At 47.7% G+C, this 20,392-nt stretch overlaps 1 protein-coding gene across 2 annotated transcripts in view; it reads right to left on the bottom strand.

The window, feature by feature from the left end:
* Window positions 1-9,393: 9,393 nt before the first annotated feature.
* The window catches only part of LOC119966421 (zinc transporter ZIP12-like), a 152,785-nt gene continuing 141,786 nt past the window's right edge, over window positions 9,394-20,392 (bottom strand). For both annotated transcript variants that reach the window (XM_038798047.1, XM_038798046.1), the window contains one exon: window positions 9,394-9,838. In XM_038798047.1, the coding sequence (XP_038653975.1) occupies window positions 9,710-9,838 (129 nt within the window). In that variant the 3' untranslated portion in view covers window positions 9,394-9,709. The remainder of the gene's footprint in view (window positions 9,839-20,392) is intronic.

The following is a 20,392-nucleotide window of genomic DNA, read 5'->3' as shown; positions in this document are numbered from 1 at the left end:
ACACATGCCACCTTCCCCAACCTGAATAACTGCTGTGGAGAGTCCTCCGGGAGCTGCAGAATTGTTAATGGATATTCTCACACACAAAATGCCACAAAGTATCTTTAATACAATAACAAACAACTGACGGCCATACTCGTAACTCCTCAACCTTCAAACATCTTCAGGCCTTTTATTGCACCCTTGATCTAGAATGGCTCAAAAAAACGTGAATGCCGCATGGCTGATTATCCATGTGCCAAGAATAAAGGCATATTGTCCACCAAATATCCCGGGCGACTGGGGGTTTAATTGTCTCAATGGAAACTTCCTGTGTTCGCCTGCCAACCATGATGTAGTGCGGCCTGGCTATGATTTTGGGAAACCAGCCTGATGTTTCCTTGCATGAGTTTGCACTTGTTTAGGTTGGCCACATGTCCGATCATAGCACATAAAATTCTGCCCCATGTCTAACTCCTGCGTAGCTATAACTCTGAGCCCCCAACTCCCTCAAACATTCTCTGACCCCCGAAGCTCCAAATGCCCTCCAACCCTATAATTATAATAATCGCTTATGTCACAAGTAGGCTTCAATGAAGTTACTGTGAAAAGCCCCTAGTCGCCACATTCCGGCGCCTGTTCGGGGAGGCCGGTACAGGAATTGAACCCGCGCTGCTGCTTTGTTCTGCATTACAAGCCAGCTGTTTAGCACGCTGTGCTAAACCAGCCCCTATAATCCCACCCCATCTGACTTGACCCAACCTCACCACCCTCCCCACCTTCCCATATATCACCCCACCACCCAGCTGACACCGTACCCATCCAGTCACCTACCACCTTGCCATCCTACCAACCATGTATCCCTCCTCACACATCACTCACACTCATTCATTAACTCAGTGAAGAGCTATTTAAATGTGCCACAGCTTTTCTCTGTGTTACTAAATGAAGACTTACCAAAGTGCTGTAAAAAGAGAGATTGCCTTGGCTTCCCCTGACAATTCTGCACCTTGAAGAACTACCGAGAACAGATAGGTTCAGTATTTCTGAAGAGGCCCAGTTCAGAAGCCTGGGCTAGAAATGTGGAGCTTCATTCTTAATGTGAAAAAATAAAAGCGGATTGGCATTTCAACAGTAATCGGACTGGATTGCATTGGATTTGTTTATTGTCACCAAGGTACAGCAAGCAGCTCAAACAGATCATTTAGTACATGGAAATAAAATAAAATAAAAAGAAAATACATAGTAGGGCAACACAAGGTACACAATGCAAACACATAGACACCAGCATCGGGTGAAGCATACAGGAGTGTAGTATTAATCAGGTCACTCCTTGGAATATTCAGAACAATTTGATTTTTAAAATAGTTATATGTAGTTATAATATAGTTATTGAGGATTGAAAGTTCTCCCCTGCTTCAAAAAATGTCATTGAGGATGAATGTAAAAAATACAATCACACAGGTCTGTTTCGGCATTCAACAAGATCACCGCTGATCGTCCAGCTCAACTCCACTTTCCCACTGTATCCCCATGTCCCTTAATTTCCTCAGTAACAAAAACGTTGCAGATCTTGTCTTGTATACACATCAATTGAACATCCACAGCTTGCTGGGGTCTGGAATTCCAAAAATTCACAACCCTTTGAATGAACAAAATTATCCTCATCTCAGCCCTAAATAAATATGAACATTAATAGGGAATCCTCTGTTAGAAATCTAGCAATATATCACTAAGATCCAAACTGGTGGTCTAGCATCTTATAAGAGGAACTGGTATGAGCTGCTAATTGCTGCTGTATGTAATATGCACAAAATAAACTCGGGTGTTAATGAACATAAACTATTTTCAGCATTTTAGATCTGTGGACAAAGTGTAATTAGATTTTACACTGACAGTATGTCTCAGAAAATCTATTTATTGAAGCTTGCTTTTGTGCAAATACTAAATAATTCTAGTACATATTGAAGAGAACATTTGAGACAGTTGGCATCATTGGATATGCAGAAACATATGTCACAATGCTGTGCGCAACTGTGGATGCCAAAATAACTACTGTTTTCAGAATTCACAGGAAATAGGGCAGGTATTGAGGCCATCCTCCCACGTGGAATGAAAAGAAAGTAACAAGTTTACGAGTGCTACTAAGAGAAAGAGGGTGAAAGACGACATGGAACAAATCAAGAAAATGCCAGAAGCACTCAACAGGTCAGGCAGCATCCAAGTGCAGAACATGTGGATTTTCTTTTAATCATTCATGGGATGTGGGCATCGCTGGCTGGGCCAACATTAATTCCCTGAGGGAATTTCAAGTTATCCACATGGAGTCACATGTAGGCCAGACCAGGTAAGGTTGACAGAGTTCCTTCCTTAAAGGACCTTTTTTAAAAATTCATTTTTGAACGGAATGTGGGCTTCGCTGGCTAGGTCAGCATTTGTTACCCAATCCGTAATTGCCTTGAGAAGGCAGTGGTGAACACCCTTTTTGAACTGCTGGAGTCCACTGTGCTCCCAGGGAGGAAGTTCAAGGATTTTAACCCAGCGACAGTGAAGGAACGGCAATATATTTCCTCCAAGGGAACCTCCAGGTGGTGGTCTTCACAGGTATCTGCTGCCCTTGTCCTTCTAGATGGCAATGTTCATGGGTTTGGAAGGTTCTACTTAAGTAGAAATTAAGGAGCCTTGGTGAGTTCCTGCAGTGCATCTTGTAGATGGTGCACACTGCGACTGTGCATCTGTGGTGGAGGGGGTGAATGCTTGTGGAAGGGGTTCCAATCAAGTTGACTGCTTTTTCCTGGATGGTGTCGAGCTTCTCGTTGGAGCTGCACTCATCCAAGCAACTGAGTGGCCATTTCAGAATGGGCATTTAAGAGTCAACCATTTTGCTGTGGGTCTGGACTCACATGTGGGCAGATTTCCTTCCTTCCCAATAGTGAACCAGCTAGGTTTTTTTTAAGATAACCACTTTATAGTCATCATTTGACTTTTAATTCCAGATATTAATTGGATTCAATTTGCACAGAGTACAGAATATGCTCTGGGTGGGGCACTTCAATGTCCATCACCAAGAGCGGCTTGGTATTTCCACCTCAGACTGAGCTGGCCGGGACCTAAAGGACATAGCTGATAGACTGGGAATACAACAGGTGATGAGGGAACCAACAAGATGGAAAAACATACTTGACCTCATCAATCTGTCTGCTGCAGATGCATCTGTCCATGACAGTATCGGTAGAAGTGACCATCGCACAGTCCTTGTGGAGATAAGTCACGTCTTCACATTGAGGATAACTTCCATCGTATTGTGTGGCACTACCACCGTGCTAAGTGAGGCTTCAAACAGATCTAGCAACTCAAGACTGGGCATTCATGAGGTGCTGTGGGCCATCAGCAGCAGCAGAATTGTATTAAATCCCAATCCCCCACTCTACCGTTACCACCAAGCTAGAAGATCAACCTTGGTTCAATGAAGAGTGCAGGAGAGCATGCCAGCAGCAACAACAGCATACCGGCAAATGAAGATTCAACCTGGTGAAGCTACAACACAGGACTACTTGTATGCCAAACAGCATAAGCAGCAAGTAATAGACAGAGCTGAGTGATTCCACAACCAAAGCATCAGAACTAAGCTCTGTAGTCCTGCCACATCCAGCTGTGAACGGTGGGAGACAATTAAACAACTCACCGGAGGAGGAGGCTCTACAATATCCTCACCCTCAATGATGGAGGAACCCAGCACATCTGTGCAAAAGACAAGGCTGAGGCATCCGCAATAAGCTTCAGCCAGAAGTGCTGAGTGGATGATCCATCTCCGTCTCCTCCAGAGGAGCCCAGCATCACAGATATTAGTCTTCAACACTAGCATCTACCCAGCAATGTGGAAAATTGCCCAGCTGTGTCCTGTACACAAGAAACAGGACAAATCCAACCCAGCTAATTACCGCCATATCAGTCTACTCTCCATCATCAGCAAAGTGATGGAAGGAGCCATCGACCGTGCTATCAAGCGGCACTTACTCAGCAATATCCTGCTCACGGACACTCAGTTTGGGTTCCGCCAGGGTCACTCAGCTTCTGACCTCATTACTGCCTTGGTTCAAACATGGACAAAAGAGCTAAATGCCAGAGGTGAGGTGAGAGTGGCTGCCCTTGACATCAAGGCAGCAATTGACCAAGTATGGCATCAAGGAGCCCTAGCTAAACTGGAGTCAATGGGAATTGGGGGGAAAACTCTCCGCTGGTTGGAGTCATACCTAGCAGAAAGGAAGATGGTTGTGGTGGTTGGAGGTCAAGCATCTCAGCTCCAGGACATCACTGCAGGATTTCCTCAGGGTAGTGTCCGAGGCCCAACCATCTTCAGCTGCATCATTAATGATTTGCCTTCCATCATAACGTCCAAAGTGGGGATGTTTGCAGTTGACTGCACAATGTTCAGCACCATTCGTGACTCCTCAGATAATGAAGCTGTCTGTATCCAAATGCAGCAAGACCTGGACAATATTCGGGCTTGGGCTGACAAGTGGCAAGTTACATTCGCACCACATGTGTTAGGCAATGACCATCTCCTACAAGAGAGGATCTAACCATCGTCCCTTGACATTCAATGGCAATCTCCCACAATCAACATCCTGGGGGTTACCATTGATCAGAAACTAAACTGGACGAGCCACATTAATACTGTGACTACCAGGGCAGGTCAAAGGCTCAGAATCCTACTGCGAGTAACTTACCTCCTGACCCCAGAAAGCCTGTCCACCATCTACAAGGCACAAGTCAGGAGTGTATTTGAATACTCTCCACTTGCCTGGATGAGTGCAGCTCCAACAACACTCAAAAAGCTCAACACCATCCAGGACAAAGCAGCCCATTTGATTGCTCCTCCTTCCACAAGCATTCAAACCTTCCACCACCGAAGAACAATGGCAGCCATGTGTACCATCTAAAAGATGCACTGTAGTAACTCACCAAGGTTCCTTCAGAATAACCTTCTAAACCAGGGGTGGGCAAACTTTTCCGTGCAAGGGCCACATTCAGAAATTCACAATTTTAAAGGGCCGCATAGTAAATTAATAGTCCCGGTTGTAACCAATTAGCGTGCGGCATATACCTCAGCGCTTCCCCCGGCGGCATCCTGCCTTTAGCCCTCTTTTTCTCTACTTTTCAAAAATGGCGCTTCAGCCCCCCCCCCCCCCCCCACCCCCATTAACCTTATTTTTAAAAAAAAGATTTCTTTTTTTTTTAAAAAAAATTTTTAATTTTTTTTTAATGACTTGACCTTGGTGGGCCGCATAAAGACCTTTGGCGGGCCGAATGCGGCCCGCGGGCCGTAGTTTGCCCACCCCTGTTCTAACCCCACGACCACTGCCATTTAGAAGGACAAGAGCTGCAGATACTTGGGAACCCCACCACCTGGAGATTCCCCTCCAAGTCAATCACCACCCTGACTTGGGAATATATCGCTATTCCTTTACTGTTGCTGGGACAAAATCCTAGAACTCCCTCCCTAACAGTACACTGGGTGCACCTACACATGAAGAACTGCAGCAGTTCAAGAAGGCAATTCATCAACACCTTCTGAAGGGCAACTAGCGATAGGCAATAAATGCTGACCTAATCAGCGACGCCCACATCCCATAAATTAATTTTAAAAAAACATTTCCACCATCTGCCACGGTGGGATTCGAACCCAGATTCCCAGAACATTACCCTGGGTCTCTGAATTACTAGTCCTGTGACAATACCATTATGCCACTACCTCCCCTTTTGTCATTACAATGTCCAGGAGGCCTTGTTGCCTGGTATTAGTGTCCCAACCTCTAGTCTTGATGTTTTGGGTTCAAGTCCCAGGCTAGGACTACTTCCTCTTGGAAAGAATGTTCATGATGTAGTTCAACTGGCTGGTGTTCTGCCTGGGAATCCGCTATTCCCCGAGTGGGGGAAAAAAAATGAGTGTGGAGGCATCTAAAAAAATCACGGGTGGGATTCTCCGTTCACCAATGCCGATATCGTAATCGGCGATCGGGCGGAGGATCCCTTCTGACGGCCAAATCGGAGGCAACGCCGGTTTACGAGTTTCCGCCCACTCCAAAATGGCATCACCGCATCATGCGCCGCCCGCCGTTGGAACGGTTTTGGCACATCATCGGAAGCACTCCTACAATGCTCTGCCCCAATGGGCTGAGTTCCCAACTGTGCGGTTGATGTGTGCTCTGAGCTGTGTCACTGGCCAGGCGGCACTTCCGCATGGGTTGGGGGGTCTGGTGGCGGAGGTGGCCATGAGATGGCCTGTGAGGCTATATTTGGCAAGTCAGGTCCGCGTACGGCCGCCGCCATGTTAAGTGGCACGACCGCTGGAGGCCGTTGCCCTGTGCATGCGCAGCCATGGACCCGACCAGTCTCGGGCCGTTTTGGACTCGGGAGCCGGGAGTATTACCTAGCTCGCTGTGTCCCAGAATCGGTGAGAGTACAGTCACAATTTTGCATTGTCAAACATCTGGGAATTCTCCGTTTCAGCCCGCACTTAGCCACTGAAACGGAGAGTCCAGCCCCCCAACTTTGCCCCTTAGATGTTTGTTGGCTGGATTTTCCAGTCACCGGCGCCAAAATCGCATTCGGCGAACGGCCGGAGAATCCAAATCCACAACCAAACCGGGGGCGGCGCGCCACGTATCGACGGCTTCAGGACATCGCCTGCGGCCCTGCCCCCGAAGCTCTGCCCCCGACCAGCCGAGTTTGTGATGGCATCGGTTGAGTGTGAACTCGCCCGTCGGGAACTCGGCGTAGCGGCTGCGGACTCAATCCAGCGCCGGCAGAGTCGGGGGGGGGGGGGGAGTGGGCCACCGTGCACATGTGCAGCCACGGACCGGCAGTTCTCTAGGGCGTATCGGCAGCTAGAGCCGGGTGCTCTACGCTGCCGTCCTGCTAGCCCCCAGCAAAACGGGCAATCGGTAACTATTTTGCGTCAGTTTTTCTGGTATAAAACGCCACCGTTCCCACGCCGGCGTGGGAGAGTCGGAGAATCCAGGCCTCGGGCAGGATTCTCCGGTTCCCTAGTTGTGTGTTTATCGGCAACGTGCTGCTCACTGGCGACGGGATTCTCTACACCCGCCGCTTGTCTATGAGATTTCCTATTGCAGCCACCCCACATCGCTGGGAAACCGGCGGGCGGGGGGGGGGGGGGGGACTGCCAGCAGGAACAGAGAATCCCAAGATTCTGAGAATTCCGGCTAGATATTGAAGAAACCTGGATTGGGAGTGGAGGTGTGGACAGTTTCTCGTTATACTCATATGGCAAAATGTGATCTGTGTTTTCAACCAACAGGTTTGAAATCTTCCCATCATTAGTACACAGCCTTTCACATGCAGTTCTTCAAATCCGTGCAGAAAGAATAATGTATTTTCATGAATAAATCCAACTTCCAAGAGACTTCAAGTGAGAAGGAAACTGATAAGAGAAAACTGAATCAAATACAACGATATCAGATTGAATTTCTGCAATAAATAAGATAAAATAAAGGTTAGAAAATTACAACAGTGGATGAATTGTATATTAATCATATGGGAATCATGAAGCCAAAGAAATTTTAAAAAAAGATTGTAAAGTTTGGGGCATAGTTAAAACCATGGAAAATGAAAATGAAAATGAAAATGAAAATCACTTATTGTCATGAGTAGGCTTCAATGAAGTTATTGTGAAAAGCCCCTAGTCGCCACATTCCGGCGCCTGTCCGGGGAGGCTGGTACGGGAATTGAACCGTGCTGCTGGCCTGCTTTAAAAGCCAGCGATTTAGCCCAGTGAGCTAAACCAGCCCCTGATCATGACAGCTAGTTCAAGGTACCAATAAATAAACAGGGATAAAGAGTAGGTTAAGAAAAGGTCAAGATCTAAGAGCTTAGACCAGAAAAGGTAATTTTACTTAAAGGAGTGGCATACCTTTCAATTTTCTTCTGATTCTCTCGTCATGCTTGCATTTTATTCAATGGCATTCACATCAGTGGCCGTGTTGGCATAATTATCACTTGCAGATGATAAAGTTTGTTTTAAGTTTAAATTTAATTACCAGCAGTCAACTATAATTATTGAGTGGACAGCAAATTAGAATTGGCTTTTCTGGCAGATTGTAGGCCTGATGGAAGCAATTAAATGGGGGAGTGTGAGCAAGAGGTAAAAGCATGAGGCATGAGGCCTCAATGCCAACGGACTGAGTCCGATGATGTCACAAGGTCTGACTGCAACCTTAACCGCAGCTTTCTGAGACGTGATGGCTTCACTGTCAAATCAAGCCAGTCGGGAAATGGATCCAAGGCCAGACATGAGCCAGCAAGCTACTTTTCATTTTTTTGTATTTTCCTTATGGGCCTGGTTCTGTCACCAGGTCTCGCAATTAAGGAAGAAACATATAAGCGTACTTCTCTGAACTGACCTTGTCCTATTTAAAATGAAATGCCAGCAAAACAGGGAAGTAAGAATACTGATCTGAATTGTTTTTCCCAACTTTACCTTCACCCTCTCTTCCTTTTGAATCCTTTCCCACACCCATTCCTGGCCGCTTACCTTAGTGATGGAGACATTTCCTTATAGAGCCCAATATCACCCAACCTGCCCCTCCCCGCAGTTTTAATGGTTGGTATTTACCTCTCATCGACCCCTCAACTGTTTTGACTGGAAGGTTGGACAGTGGCATGTTAATAAGTGGAAGCTATTAATATTTAAAAAAATTACTTTACTGGCCCTTTTCCTTGGTCCTGCCATTTCTGACAGCTTTGGCCTGGCAGGGAAGCCACTATTGCTTCCCCCGCTCAGGCTTCAGGTTAAAACAGTGGGATGTATTTGGCTTGGGATGAATGGCCTTGTTGTCTACAATTTAAAACTGCACTCAGACAAGCCAAGAGGAAAATGGCGATTCTCTCATTCCCCTACTCCATGTGAACTGATCTCCTTCCCTTCCTCCAGTGTTAAAACTTCCCCAAGGTTTTTAATATAACGTAGATGTGGAGAAGGTTGTAATAACGTTACTGGGTAATCTTTTGAGCACTTGTGGTTGTCTTGACCAGTGCCAACATGTCTCAGAAAATGGCAAGTGCACTGCTTGCGCATTGGCAGTGAGTGACGTTCTTCACTGCCAACACATATTTGGAAAATTACCCTTGTGTGTTGATGCAAAGAGACAAGTGTACCTTTTTGTTTTCAATTGGTGAAAAAGCTTAACTTAGACAAATATACTTGCTTGAAATCTAACAGCAAAAATGAGAATTAAGTTTTAATAATATTTCTTAACATTACATGATTACATGAAACAAAATAGATTAGATAACTACTGTACTGTAATGAGAAGTTGACATAAAGTCAAATTTTAAAAAATAAGTACAGGTGCATGTCAAAACCCTGCTCAATTATTTTTGGTAGCAAACTAATTTTTAAAAACTGTAAGTAAATTATTTTGGTTCCAATATGATTTTTCTCTTGTCCTTGTCACAAATTGTTAATGAACAAATCTACCAAATATATTTTTCAGTAAAAACTGCTTCAGATTTGAGTTGTTAAAACGTTCAAGAAAAAGAATTGCAAAATAACTATTAAATATTAGTGATGATTTGTACGCCTTTCCTGATCGTGGATTCCGTTGTCTCTTTTGTAGTTTCAGAAGTCCAGTGCATTATATGAAATTGTAGGCAATTTTCTGTGCAGGCAGCTTTGATCTCTTGCAGAAGGACAATACTTGAGATTGTTTTATATGGTAAATCTGTGTTCAAAAAGGGCCAGGAGCAGTAGGCAAGACCAACCCAGAAGCAATCCAATGTTCTGAAAGATGAACATCAACCAGGGCTTTGTTGTTTTTACATGTGCCATCTCAGGAAGCTATTTTAAATGAAACAGAATAAGGTTAACTTCTAAATATCAGAATAAGAAGTCTGACAACACCAGGTTAAAGTTCAACATGTTTGTTTGGAATCACTAGCTTTCGGAGCGTAGCTCCTTCATCATGCAAGTCCTCTAAATATTATTGTATTCATGCTGTAAAAGATGTGCCGCCCAAATGCCATGTATTATTTTTCAGCCAGTGATATGGCACGGTGAGACACTGGCCAGTGTCTGGTAGTCTGTAATCAGCTTACTGCCTTGCTGCAGACAGCAGGAATCTAAGGTGGAATCTTGTACCTTCTCCCTTGGTGGTTTGATGGTGGGGATGTCATTTAATCAGCTGCGGTAGACAGTGGGTGGGGAGCCCACCAGCTTTCCCTCTCCACTCTGATTAGGTCAGTGGCAGGAAGGCACGTTGACAGCCTTCCTGTCCCACTGCCAATTGAGATCTTTAAGTGGGTGGGGTTGCTTGGTGGGGGGGGGGGGGGGGGGGGGGGGGGGGGGGGGTGCAGAGTGACTATTTTTTATGAAACAAATTAAGGGACACTTCGATTGTGGGACCTGGTGAGGAGCGAGGGATTCTGGTGACCTTCGGAGCTGGTGTCCAACAGCCGCAGTGAGCATGCTCACAAACAAAACAGAGCGGCGAAGGCAAAAGGAGATTCCTGGGCTCAGGAAAACAGTAAAATGAGGAAATAGGAATACTGTTCCGAATTGTTTTTTCCTTTTGGGAGGCCACCTTAAAAAAAAAGGATGTGGGATAAAATGTCTGACATGAATCCAGGACAGTTGGTTACAATGCTAGGGGTGATCCCTCATTCAGACACAGTTCCTGATCGAAGCACCCAGCATTGGGAATGGGGAGCCTCCCAGAAGGAAAACCCAGTTCAAGATTTTTAAATCGCAGTAAAATCAGTAATACTGGAATTTCATCTTAATGCATATAAGACCTGTTCAGAAAGGCTTCATGGTACTATAATTTTTAGGTTATAGTGGTTGCTGCCACCGTGACTCCACCTTGCGACCCCACTCCTATCAACACTCACCCATGGCCTATGATTCAATGACAGTCCTGAGCCTCGGTAGGTGTCTTATCCGCAGTAGCCAACCCCTCTCCACTGGCACTGCTGTTCAATAGAGCTGCTGGGCTCAGAGTCAGTCAGCTGAGCCTCTATCTTCTGGGTGCTGGATTCCAAGGGATCTCTTTGGTTTGTCAGTTTGAGCCTGAGTGGCATATGATGTGGTGGACCTTCCCGAAAATATGTGGCGTGGGGCTCTTGCTGAAACTCTAACCGGAGATCACTGTTATCTCCACAAGATTCCATCATACCTAGTTTCCAACATACCAAGGCACAATGTGGGATCATCTGCTAGAGCAGGACAGTCTTCGTGGTGTGCCACAGGATAAGATGGTGGAGGGCAAGGGAGCTGCTCTGCCTGCCTAGTGGTCAATAGAGCAGTTAATAGAGTTCCTCAATGACAAGTTTCAGCAGCAGAGGAAAGTGGCCCTGCAAGGCCTGCCCAAGGTTGTGGGACCGATTTAAGTCAGGGATTGAATGAGTGGAGGAAAGGCTGGAGTCCCAGGGCTTGGCAATTCAGAAAGTGAAGATGGCGGAGGGGGAGCATGAGGAGCAGGTAGCCTCGTTGGCCGAGGTGGTGGTGATGCGGGAGACGCAAAAGATGCTGAGAAGAAGGTGGAGGATCAGGATAATTATACCAGAAGGCAAATCCTCAGTACTGTTGCGATGCATGAAGGCATTGAAGGTGTGGAGGCCAGGGCGTATATGCCTAAGATGCTGGAGAAGCTGATGGGGGAGGGAATCTTTGACTGGCACCTGGAGGTAGACCTAGCGCACAGGGCGCTGATGAGGAGGTCACAGGTGGGCGAGCCAAGGGTGATGGAGGTGCGGTTATACCACTTTCTGGACATGGAGAAGTTGCTTCAGTGGGCGAGGCAGACTAGGAAATATACCTGGGAAGGGAACAAGCTGCAGGTGTACCAGGACCTGGGTGCAGAGCTGGCAAAGAGGAGGGCCGAGTTTAACCAGATTACGGCTTCCCTCTTTAAGAAGGGGCTGAAGTTTGGAGTATTGTACCAGGCCTGCTTCTGGGTGACTTTCCTGAAGTGAGAGTATTATTTCAGCACGCCAGTGGAGGCGATGGCGTTTGTGAGGGACAATGGACTTGGAGGAGAGTGAGGACATTGAACTTTGGGGAAGTTTGTGTGTTCTTTAAAGGTTTGGATGGTGGGTTGTTTGGGGGCAGATTTTTCAATGGGGGAAAACGATGGGAAAACTTTGTTACTCTTTAGGGATGTATTTGGGAGGGGAAGGGGAACTGGGGGTTAGGGAGGTTGGAGGTCTTGGGGCGGGGGCCACCATGCTAGCTGGGCGGGCTAGTTAATGGAAGTGAAGTGGGGGGTTGCCAGGAGGCAGGCGTGGGGGGAGGGGTGGTATGGGGCTGGTTTTTTTGTTGGAGGGTGGAGGGGGGAAGAGTTGCTGACAAGGGTGTGGTTGGTGTGGTGAGTTTGAAAGGGAGCAATGACATTGGACATCCGAGGGCGGTCCTGGAGGGTTGTGTGATTTGAGCCGGGGGCTGGCTCAAAAGAGGGATATGGCTGACTGGCATGGGAGGGAGGTGGGAATACCCCCACCCAGGCTGGACAGGTGGAACGTGAGAGGGCTGAATGCACCGGTCAAACAGTCGCGTGTGTTCCCCAGCCTGAGGAGTCTAAAGGCGGATGTGACTTTTTTGCAGGAGACGCACTTTTAAAAACAATTTAGAGTACCCAATTTATTTTGGCCAATTAAGGGGCAATTTAACGTGGCCAATCCACTTACCCTGCAATCTTTGGGTTGTGGTAGTGAAATCCATGCAAACACTGGGAGAATGAGCAGACTCCAAACGAGCAGTGACCCAGAGCCGGGATCAAACCTGGGGCCTCAGAGCCGTGATGCAGCAATGATAACCATTGCGCCACCGTGCTGCCCTTAGAGATGCACTTAAGATAGGGGGTCAGACAAGGTTGAGGAGGGATGGTTGGGGTAGGTGGTTGATTAGCGGCGAGATATGATGACGAGGGGTGTGGTGGTGTTGGTTAATTAGTGGGTGACATTCGAGGTAGGGAGCATTGAGGCCGATCTGCGGGGGGAGGGGTGAGGAGATGGGGAGATATGTGATGGTGAGTGGATATTTGGAGTGGATGCGGTGGTCCTGGTAAATATCTATGCCCCAAATGGGATGATGTAGATTTTATGAGGCGGGTGTTAGGGAAGATTCCTGATTTGGACTGGCACCGGTTGATTATGGGGGTGGATTTTAATACGGTTATAGAACCACCAAGTCATGGAGGGTGTCGCTAGTGTGAAGGTGTTTATGGAGTGTATGGTGGTGGGGGAGGGGGGGGGGGGTGGTTGCGTTGCGGTATACCCATGGAGGTTTGGAAAGCCAAGGGCAGAGGAGTTTTAATACTTCCCCCGGATATAGTCCCAGATTGATTGTTTCCTGTTGCTGCCGGGGGTGGGCGACTCGGAGTATTCGGCAATTGTGGCCTCTGACCATGAGCCGCACTGGGTGGATTTGCGCATCGTCCGGGGAGTGGAGGGGTGGAAAGGGGGGGGGGGGGGGGGGGGGGGCAGCATCCGCAGTAGAGGATGCATGTGGGGTTATTGGTGGATGACGTGTGTGAGCGGGTGAGGGCAGCCATTTGGGGCTACGTGGAGCTAAATGATATGGGGAGGTCACAGCCACCATGCTATGGGAAGCGCTCAAGGCAGCAGTTAGGGGAAGAGTTCATTTCAATTTGGGCAAAGAGGGGGAAAGCAAAGCAGGCAGAGATGGCAAGACTGGTGGACGAGCTTTTGAGGGTGAACTGGAGCTATTCAGAGTCGCCGGAGGCAGAGCTGTTGAAGGAGACACATACGCTCCAGTTGGAGTTTGTGTTAGTGTCTAAGGAGAAGGCGGTGGGGCAGGTGCAGTGGGCCAAAGTGACAGTATATGAGTAAGGGGAGAAGGCGAGCGGGATGTTGGCCCATAAGTTGAGGAAGAGGCAGCGATGGAGATTGGCAGAGTGAGGGATGAAAAGGGTAAGGTGGTGATGGACCCGGAGGGGGTCAATGGCATGTTTGAGGCATTTTAGAGAACGTTATACGAGTCTGAGCACATGATCGGGAGGGGAGGCAATGTGGCAGTTTTCAGATGGACTGGAGTTTCCCACAGTGGAGCAGGAGCTGGTTCAGGGAATGGGGGCCCAAATTGGGTTGAGGGACATGATGGATAGTGTGAGAGTGATGTAGGTAGGGAAGGCCCTGGGGCCAGATGGGTTCCCAGTGGAGTTTTACAAAATGTGTGGGGAGGACCTGGGGCCACTGCTGGTGAGGACATATAATGAAACAAGGGAGAGGGGGGTAGCTCTCCCTACACAATCGCAGGCACCCCATCCCTGATATTAAAGAAGGATAAGGATCCAGAGCAATGTGGGCTGTACCGCCCAATGTCATTATTGAATGTAAATGCCAAGCTGCTGGCGAAGGCGCTGGCCTCGCGAATGAAGGACTGCGTCCCGGAGTGATGGGAGAGGATCAAAGGGATTTTGTGAAGGAGAGGCAGTTGACGGCAAATGTGAAGAGGCTTCTCAATGTAATCATGATGCCTTCGGAGGGGCAGGAGCTGGAGGTAATGGTGGCGATGGACGCATAATCAGATAGAGTGGGAGTACCTGCTGGAGGTGTTGGGGAAGTTTGTGTTCCGGCAGGGGTTTGTCGATAAAATAAATAAATAAATAAAATAATCTTTATTGTCACAAGTACGCTTACAATATTGACTGGGACTGACTTAGTGCTAGGGGCTTGGACGGGGCAGAGTTTGTAAGGAGCATCCAGGAGGGCTTCTTAAAACAATATGTAGATAGTCCAACTCGGGAAGGGGCTGTACTGGACCTGGTATTGGGGAATGGGCCCGGCCAGGTGGTAGAAGTTTCAGTAGGGGAGCATTTCGGGAACAGTAACCACAATTCAGTAAGTTTTAAAGTGCTGGTGGACAATGATAAGAGTGGTCCGAGGGTGAATGTGCTAAATTGGGGAAAGGCTAGATTGGGAGCGGATGTTTGAAGGTAAATGAACATCTGACATGTGGGAGGCTTTCAAGTGCCAGTTGAAAGGAATTCAGGACCGGCATGTTCCTGTGAGGAAGAAGGATAAATACGGCAAATTTCGGGAACCTTGGATAACGAGAGATATTGTAGGCCGCGTCAAAAAGAAAAAGGAGACATTTGTCAGGGCTAGAAGGCTGGGAACAGACAAAGCCTGTGTGGAGTATAAGGAAAGTAGGAAGGAACTTAAGCAAGGAGTCAGGAGGGCAAGAAGGGGTCATGAAAAGTAATTGGCAAATAGGGTTAAGGAACATCCCAAGGCTTTTTACATGTACATAAAAAGCAAGAGGGTAGCCAGGGAAAGGGTTGCCCCACTGAAGGATAGGCAAGGGAATCTATGTGTGGAGCCAGAGGAAATGGGTGAGGTACTAAATGAATACTTTGCATCAGTATTCACCAAAGAGAAGGAATTGGTGGATGTTGAGTCTGGAGAAGGGTGTGTAGATAGCCTGGGTCACATTGAAATCCAAAAAGACGAAGTGTTGGGCATCTTTGAAAAATATTAAGGTAGATAAGTCCCCAGGGCCTGATGGAATCTACCTCAGAATACTGAAGGAGGCTAGAGAGGAAATTCCTGAGGCCTTGACAAAAATCTTTGGATCCCCACTGTCTTCAGGTGATGCCCCAGAGGACTGGAGAATAGCCAATGTTGTCCCTTTGTTTAAGAAGGGTAGCAAGGATAATCCAGGGAACTACAGGCCGGTGAGCCTTACGTCAGTGGTAGGGAAATTACTGGAGAGAATTCTTCGAGACAGGATCTACTTCCATTTGGAAGCAAATGGATGTATTAGTGAGAGGCAGCATGGTTTTGTGAAGAGGAGGTCATGTCTCAGTAACTTGATAGAGTTTTTCGAAGAGGTCACAAAGATGATTGATGCAGGTAGGGCAGTGGATGTTGTCTCTATGGACTTTAGTAAGGCCTTTGACAAGGTCCCTCATAGTAGACTGGTACAAAAGGTGAAGTCACAAGGGATCAGGGGTGAGCTGGCAAGGTGGATACAGAACTGGCTAGGTCATAGAAGGCAGAGAAAGGGCAGCACGGTGGCCTAGTGGTTAGCACAACCGCCTCACGGCGCTGAGGTCCCAGGTTCGATCCCGGCTCTGGGTCACTGTCCGTGTGGAGTTTGCACGTTCTCCCCGTGTCTGCGTGGGTTTCGCCCCCACAACCCAAAAATGTGCAGAGTAGGTGGATTGGCCATGCTAAATTGCCCCTTAATTGGAAAAAATAATTGGCTAATTTAAATTAAAAAAAAAATAGAAGGCAGAGAGTAGCAATGCATGGGTGCTTTTCTAATTGGAGGGCTGTGACTAGTGGTGTTCCGCAGGGATCAGTGCTGGGACCGTTGCTGTTCGTAGTATATATAAATGATTTGGAGGAAAATGTAACTGGTCTGATTAGTAAGTTTGCAGATGACACAAAGGTTGGTGAAATTGCGGATAGCGATGAGACTGTCAGAGGATACAGCAGGATTTAGATCGTTTGGAGACTTGGACGGAGAGATGGCAGATGGAGTTTAATCCGGACAAATGTGAGGTAATGCATTTTGGAAGGTCCAATGCAGGTCGGGAATATACAGTGAATGGTAGAACCCTCAAGAGTATTGAAAGTCAGAGAGATCTAGGTGTACAGGTCACTGAAAGGGGCAACACAGGTGGAGAAGGTAGTCAAGAAGGCATACGGCATGCTTGCCTTCATTGGCCAGGGTATTGAGTATAAGAATTGGAAAGTCATGTTGCAGCTGTATAGAACCTTAGTTAGGCCACACTTGGAGTATAGTGTACAATTCTGGTCGCCACACTACCAGAAGGATGTGAAGGCGTTAGAGAGGGTGCAGAAGAGATTTACCAGGATGTTGCCTGGTATGGAGGGCATTAGCTATGAGGAGCGGTTGAATAAACTCGGTTTGTTCTCACTGGAATGACGGAGGTTGAGGTGCGACCTGATAGAGGTCTACAAAATTATGAGGGGCATAGACAGAGTGGATAGTCAGAGGCTTTTCCCCAGGGTAGAGGGGTCAATTGCTAGGGGGCATAGGTTTAAGGTGTGAGGGGCAAGGTTGAGAGTAGATGTACGAGGCAAGTGTTTTACACAGAGGGTAGTGGGTGCCTGAAACTCGCTGCCGGAGGAGGTGGTGGAAGCAGGGACGATAGTGACTTTAAGGGGCATCTTGACAAATACATGAATCGGATGGGAATAGAGGGATACGGACCCAGGAAGTGTAGAAGATTGTAGTTTAGTCGGGCAGCATGGTTGACACGGGCTTGGAGGGCCGAAGGGCCTGTTCCTGTGCTGTACTTTTCTTTGTTCTTTGTTCTTTGTACATTAACACTACAATGAAGTGACTGTGAAAATCCCCTAGTCGCCACATTCTGCGCCTGTTCGGGTACACAGAGGGAGAATTCTGAATATCGAATTCACTTAACAGCATGTCTTTTGGGACTTTGTGGGAGGAAACCGGAGCACTCGGAGGAAACCCACGCAGACACGGGAAGAACCTGTAGACTCCACACAGACAGTGACCCAAGCCTAGGACCCTGGTGCTGTGACGCAACAATGCTACCCACTGTGCTACCGTGCTTGGGTCCGGTTGCTGTATAAGGCATTGGTCGCGTGTGCATGGATGAACCGAGTGAGTTTACGGTATTTTAGGCTGCATCTAGGGGCGTGGCAGAGGTGCCCGCTCTCTCCATTGCTTTACGCATTTGTGATGGAGCCGCTGGCAATAGCACTGAGGGCATCGAGGGACTGGCCAGGAATTGAGCGGGGGGGGGGGGGGGGGGGGGGGGGGGGGGGGGGGGGGGGGGGGGGGGGGGGGGGGGGGGGAGTTGGTGGCGGTGAGCACAGGGCCTCATTGTACGCGGATGACCTGTTGCTGCATATTTCAGACCTGATGCGCAGTATTGAAGGCATCATGGGGATTTTAGAGGAATATGAGTTGAATAAGGGAAATTGCAAGGTGTTCCCGATTGAGACTAGAGGGCAGGAGAGGAGGTTAAGGGAAATGCCGTTTAGGGTGGTGGAGGCGGGTTTTAGATGTCTGGGTATCCAGGTGACTCGGGGCTGACAGTTGCACAAGTTGAACCTGGCTTGGCTGGTTCAGCAGATGGAAGTGGATTTCAAGAGGTGAGTGAGCTGCCGTTGTCGCTAGCGGGACGGGTGCAGACAGTAAAAATGACGGTGTTGCCAAGGTTTCTGTTTGTGTTTCAGAACCTCCCAATTTTCATCCCAAAATCATTTTTAAGAAGGTTAATGCACTGACCTCTGGGTTTGTGCCAGATCTTCGGGGAAGATCTCGAGGATTAGGAGGGATTTCCTGGAGCGGGGACCTGAGGGGGCTGGCCTGCCAAACATGATGAACTACTACTGGGTGGCGAACGTCATTATGGGTAGGAAATGTGTCATGGGGGAGGGCTCAGTGTGGGGTCGGATGGAGGCGGCATTGTGTAGGGCAACATGTTTGAGGGCTTTGCTGTCGGCGCCTATGCCATTTTTGCCAGCCAGGCACTCTGTGAGCCCAGTGGTGGTGTCGGCCCTAAGGGTGTAGGGGCAGTGCAGGCAGCACTTGGTGCTGGACGGTGCCTTGGTGTGGGCAGCGATCTGCGACAACCATAAGTTTGTGCCCGAAGGGTTGGATGCAAGGTTTCGAGGATGGCAGCAGGTATGGAATTAGAGATTTGGCAATCTGTTCATAGGGGCAAATTTGCGAAGTTGGAAGACCTGGAGAAAGAGTACCAGTTGACAGGGGGAATGATTGCAGGTCTGGGACTTTGTAAGGAGAGAGGTGCCATCCTTTCCTGGCCTGCTGTTCCTGGGATTGCAGGGCAAGGTGCTGTCAAGGTACGAGCTAGGGAAATCACGTTCACATGATCTGGGCATGTCCAAGGCTGAAGAGATTCTGGCAGCGATCCGCGGACGTGCGGTGCTGGGGGTGGAGGTGGTCCCGAGTCCAAAGGTGGTGATATTCGGGGTATTGGAAGATCCGGGAGTCCAGTGGGGGTGAGAGGCCGATGGTTTGGCCTTTGCCTCCCTGATAGCCCGGAGATGGATTTTGCTCGGGTAGCAGAACTCGGAGCTGCCAAAAGCGGGAGTGTGGGGGAGTGACCTGACAGAATTTCTGAGGCTGGAGAAGGTCAAGTTCGTCTTGAGGGGATCGGTGGATAGGTTTACTCGGAGGCAGAAACCGTTTATTGATTTATTTTAAGGAGGTTTGATGGGGTCGGTGTGGTAGGGGCGGGGATGTGGAGGGGGCAAGGGGATTAAAATGGGGAAAGCGGGAGATGAGGAGGGAGTGGTATTAGGGGAGCAGGGAGGGGGGGGGGGAGAGTGGGTGTGGGTTGTTCATAATGTTGCTTGTTGTTCTGCTTTTGTTTGATTCTGTGAAAATGCTTTGAATTAAATATTTTTCGAAAACAATATGAGTTCATTATTCAAGCACTGGCATTAATTAAATCACAGAGGGTAGTGGCTCCCAGTAATGAAATATTTCTTCGAGATGTTCAAAGTTAACTTTTTTCTTAATTACAGCATTGTCATTAATTTTAGCCTTCATCATCTTGACGATTATTTGGAAAAGTGGGCTGCAGTTTCGGATGTTGTTAGTGATGACTGTACCATAGCCAATGAATACCATTAGGTGGTGCTAATATTGCATTTCCATAGCACATCTGGAAGCGAACAACAGAATTGTTTCTTGCTGTTGGAAGAATTGATGTTAACCCTAACTTTTTCCTGGATTCAGATTCTACTACTCCTTCCACATTTATGATTCATTATTAATGTCAGTTTACATAATTATTTCATTACTAGCAATGATTTGTGAAAGTACATCACAATTTAAAACACTCCTGTAATCAGACCCACAGCAGAAGATGGCGGCGGAGCGAGGCGACTCTCTGCGTACTCTCCCCAACAGATCCACTTTTTACTTAACTTATACTCGTTCTAATCTTTGAAAATTTAATTCTAAGACTAACATTATTACTAACTTACATAGAACATAGAATGATACAGCGCAGTACAGGCCCTTCGGCCCTCGATGTTGCACCGACATGGAAAAAAAACTAAAGGCCATCTAACCTACACTATGCCCTTATCATCCATATGCTTATCCAATAAACTTTTAAATGCCCTCAATGTTGGCGAGTTCACTACTGTTGCAGGTAGGGCATTCCATGGCCTCACCACTCTTTGTGTAAAAAACCCACCTCTGACCTCTGTCCTATATCTATTACCCCTCAATTTAAGGCTTTGTCCCCTCGTACTAGCCACCTCCATCTGCGGGAGAAGGCTCTCGCTGTCCACTCTATCTAACCCTCTGATCATTTTGTATGCCTCTATTAAGTCACCTCTTAACCTTCTTCTCTCTAACGAAAACAACCTCAAGTCCATCAGCCTTTCCTCA

This window comes from Scyliorhinus canicula, chromosome 5, assembly GCF_902713615.1.
Source record: "Scyliorhinus canicula chromosome 5, sScyCan1.1, whole genome shotgun sequence".
NCBI classification, from domain to species: domain Eukaryota; kingdom Metazoa; phylum Chordata; class Chondrichthyes; order Carcharhiniformes; family Scyliorhinidae; genus Scyliorhinus; species Scyliorhinus canicula.
The sequence above is the reverse complement of the archived record's forward strand: the minus strand, read 5'-3'. Positions and strand labels throughout refer to the sequence as shown.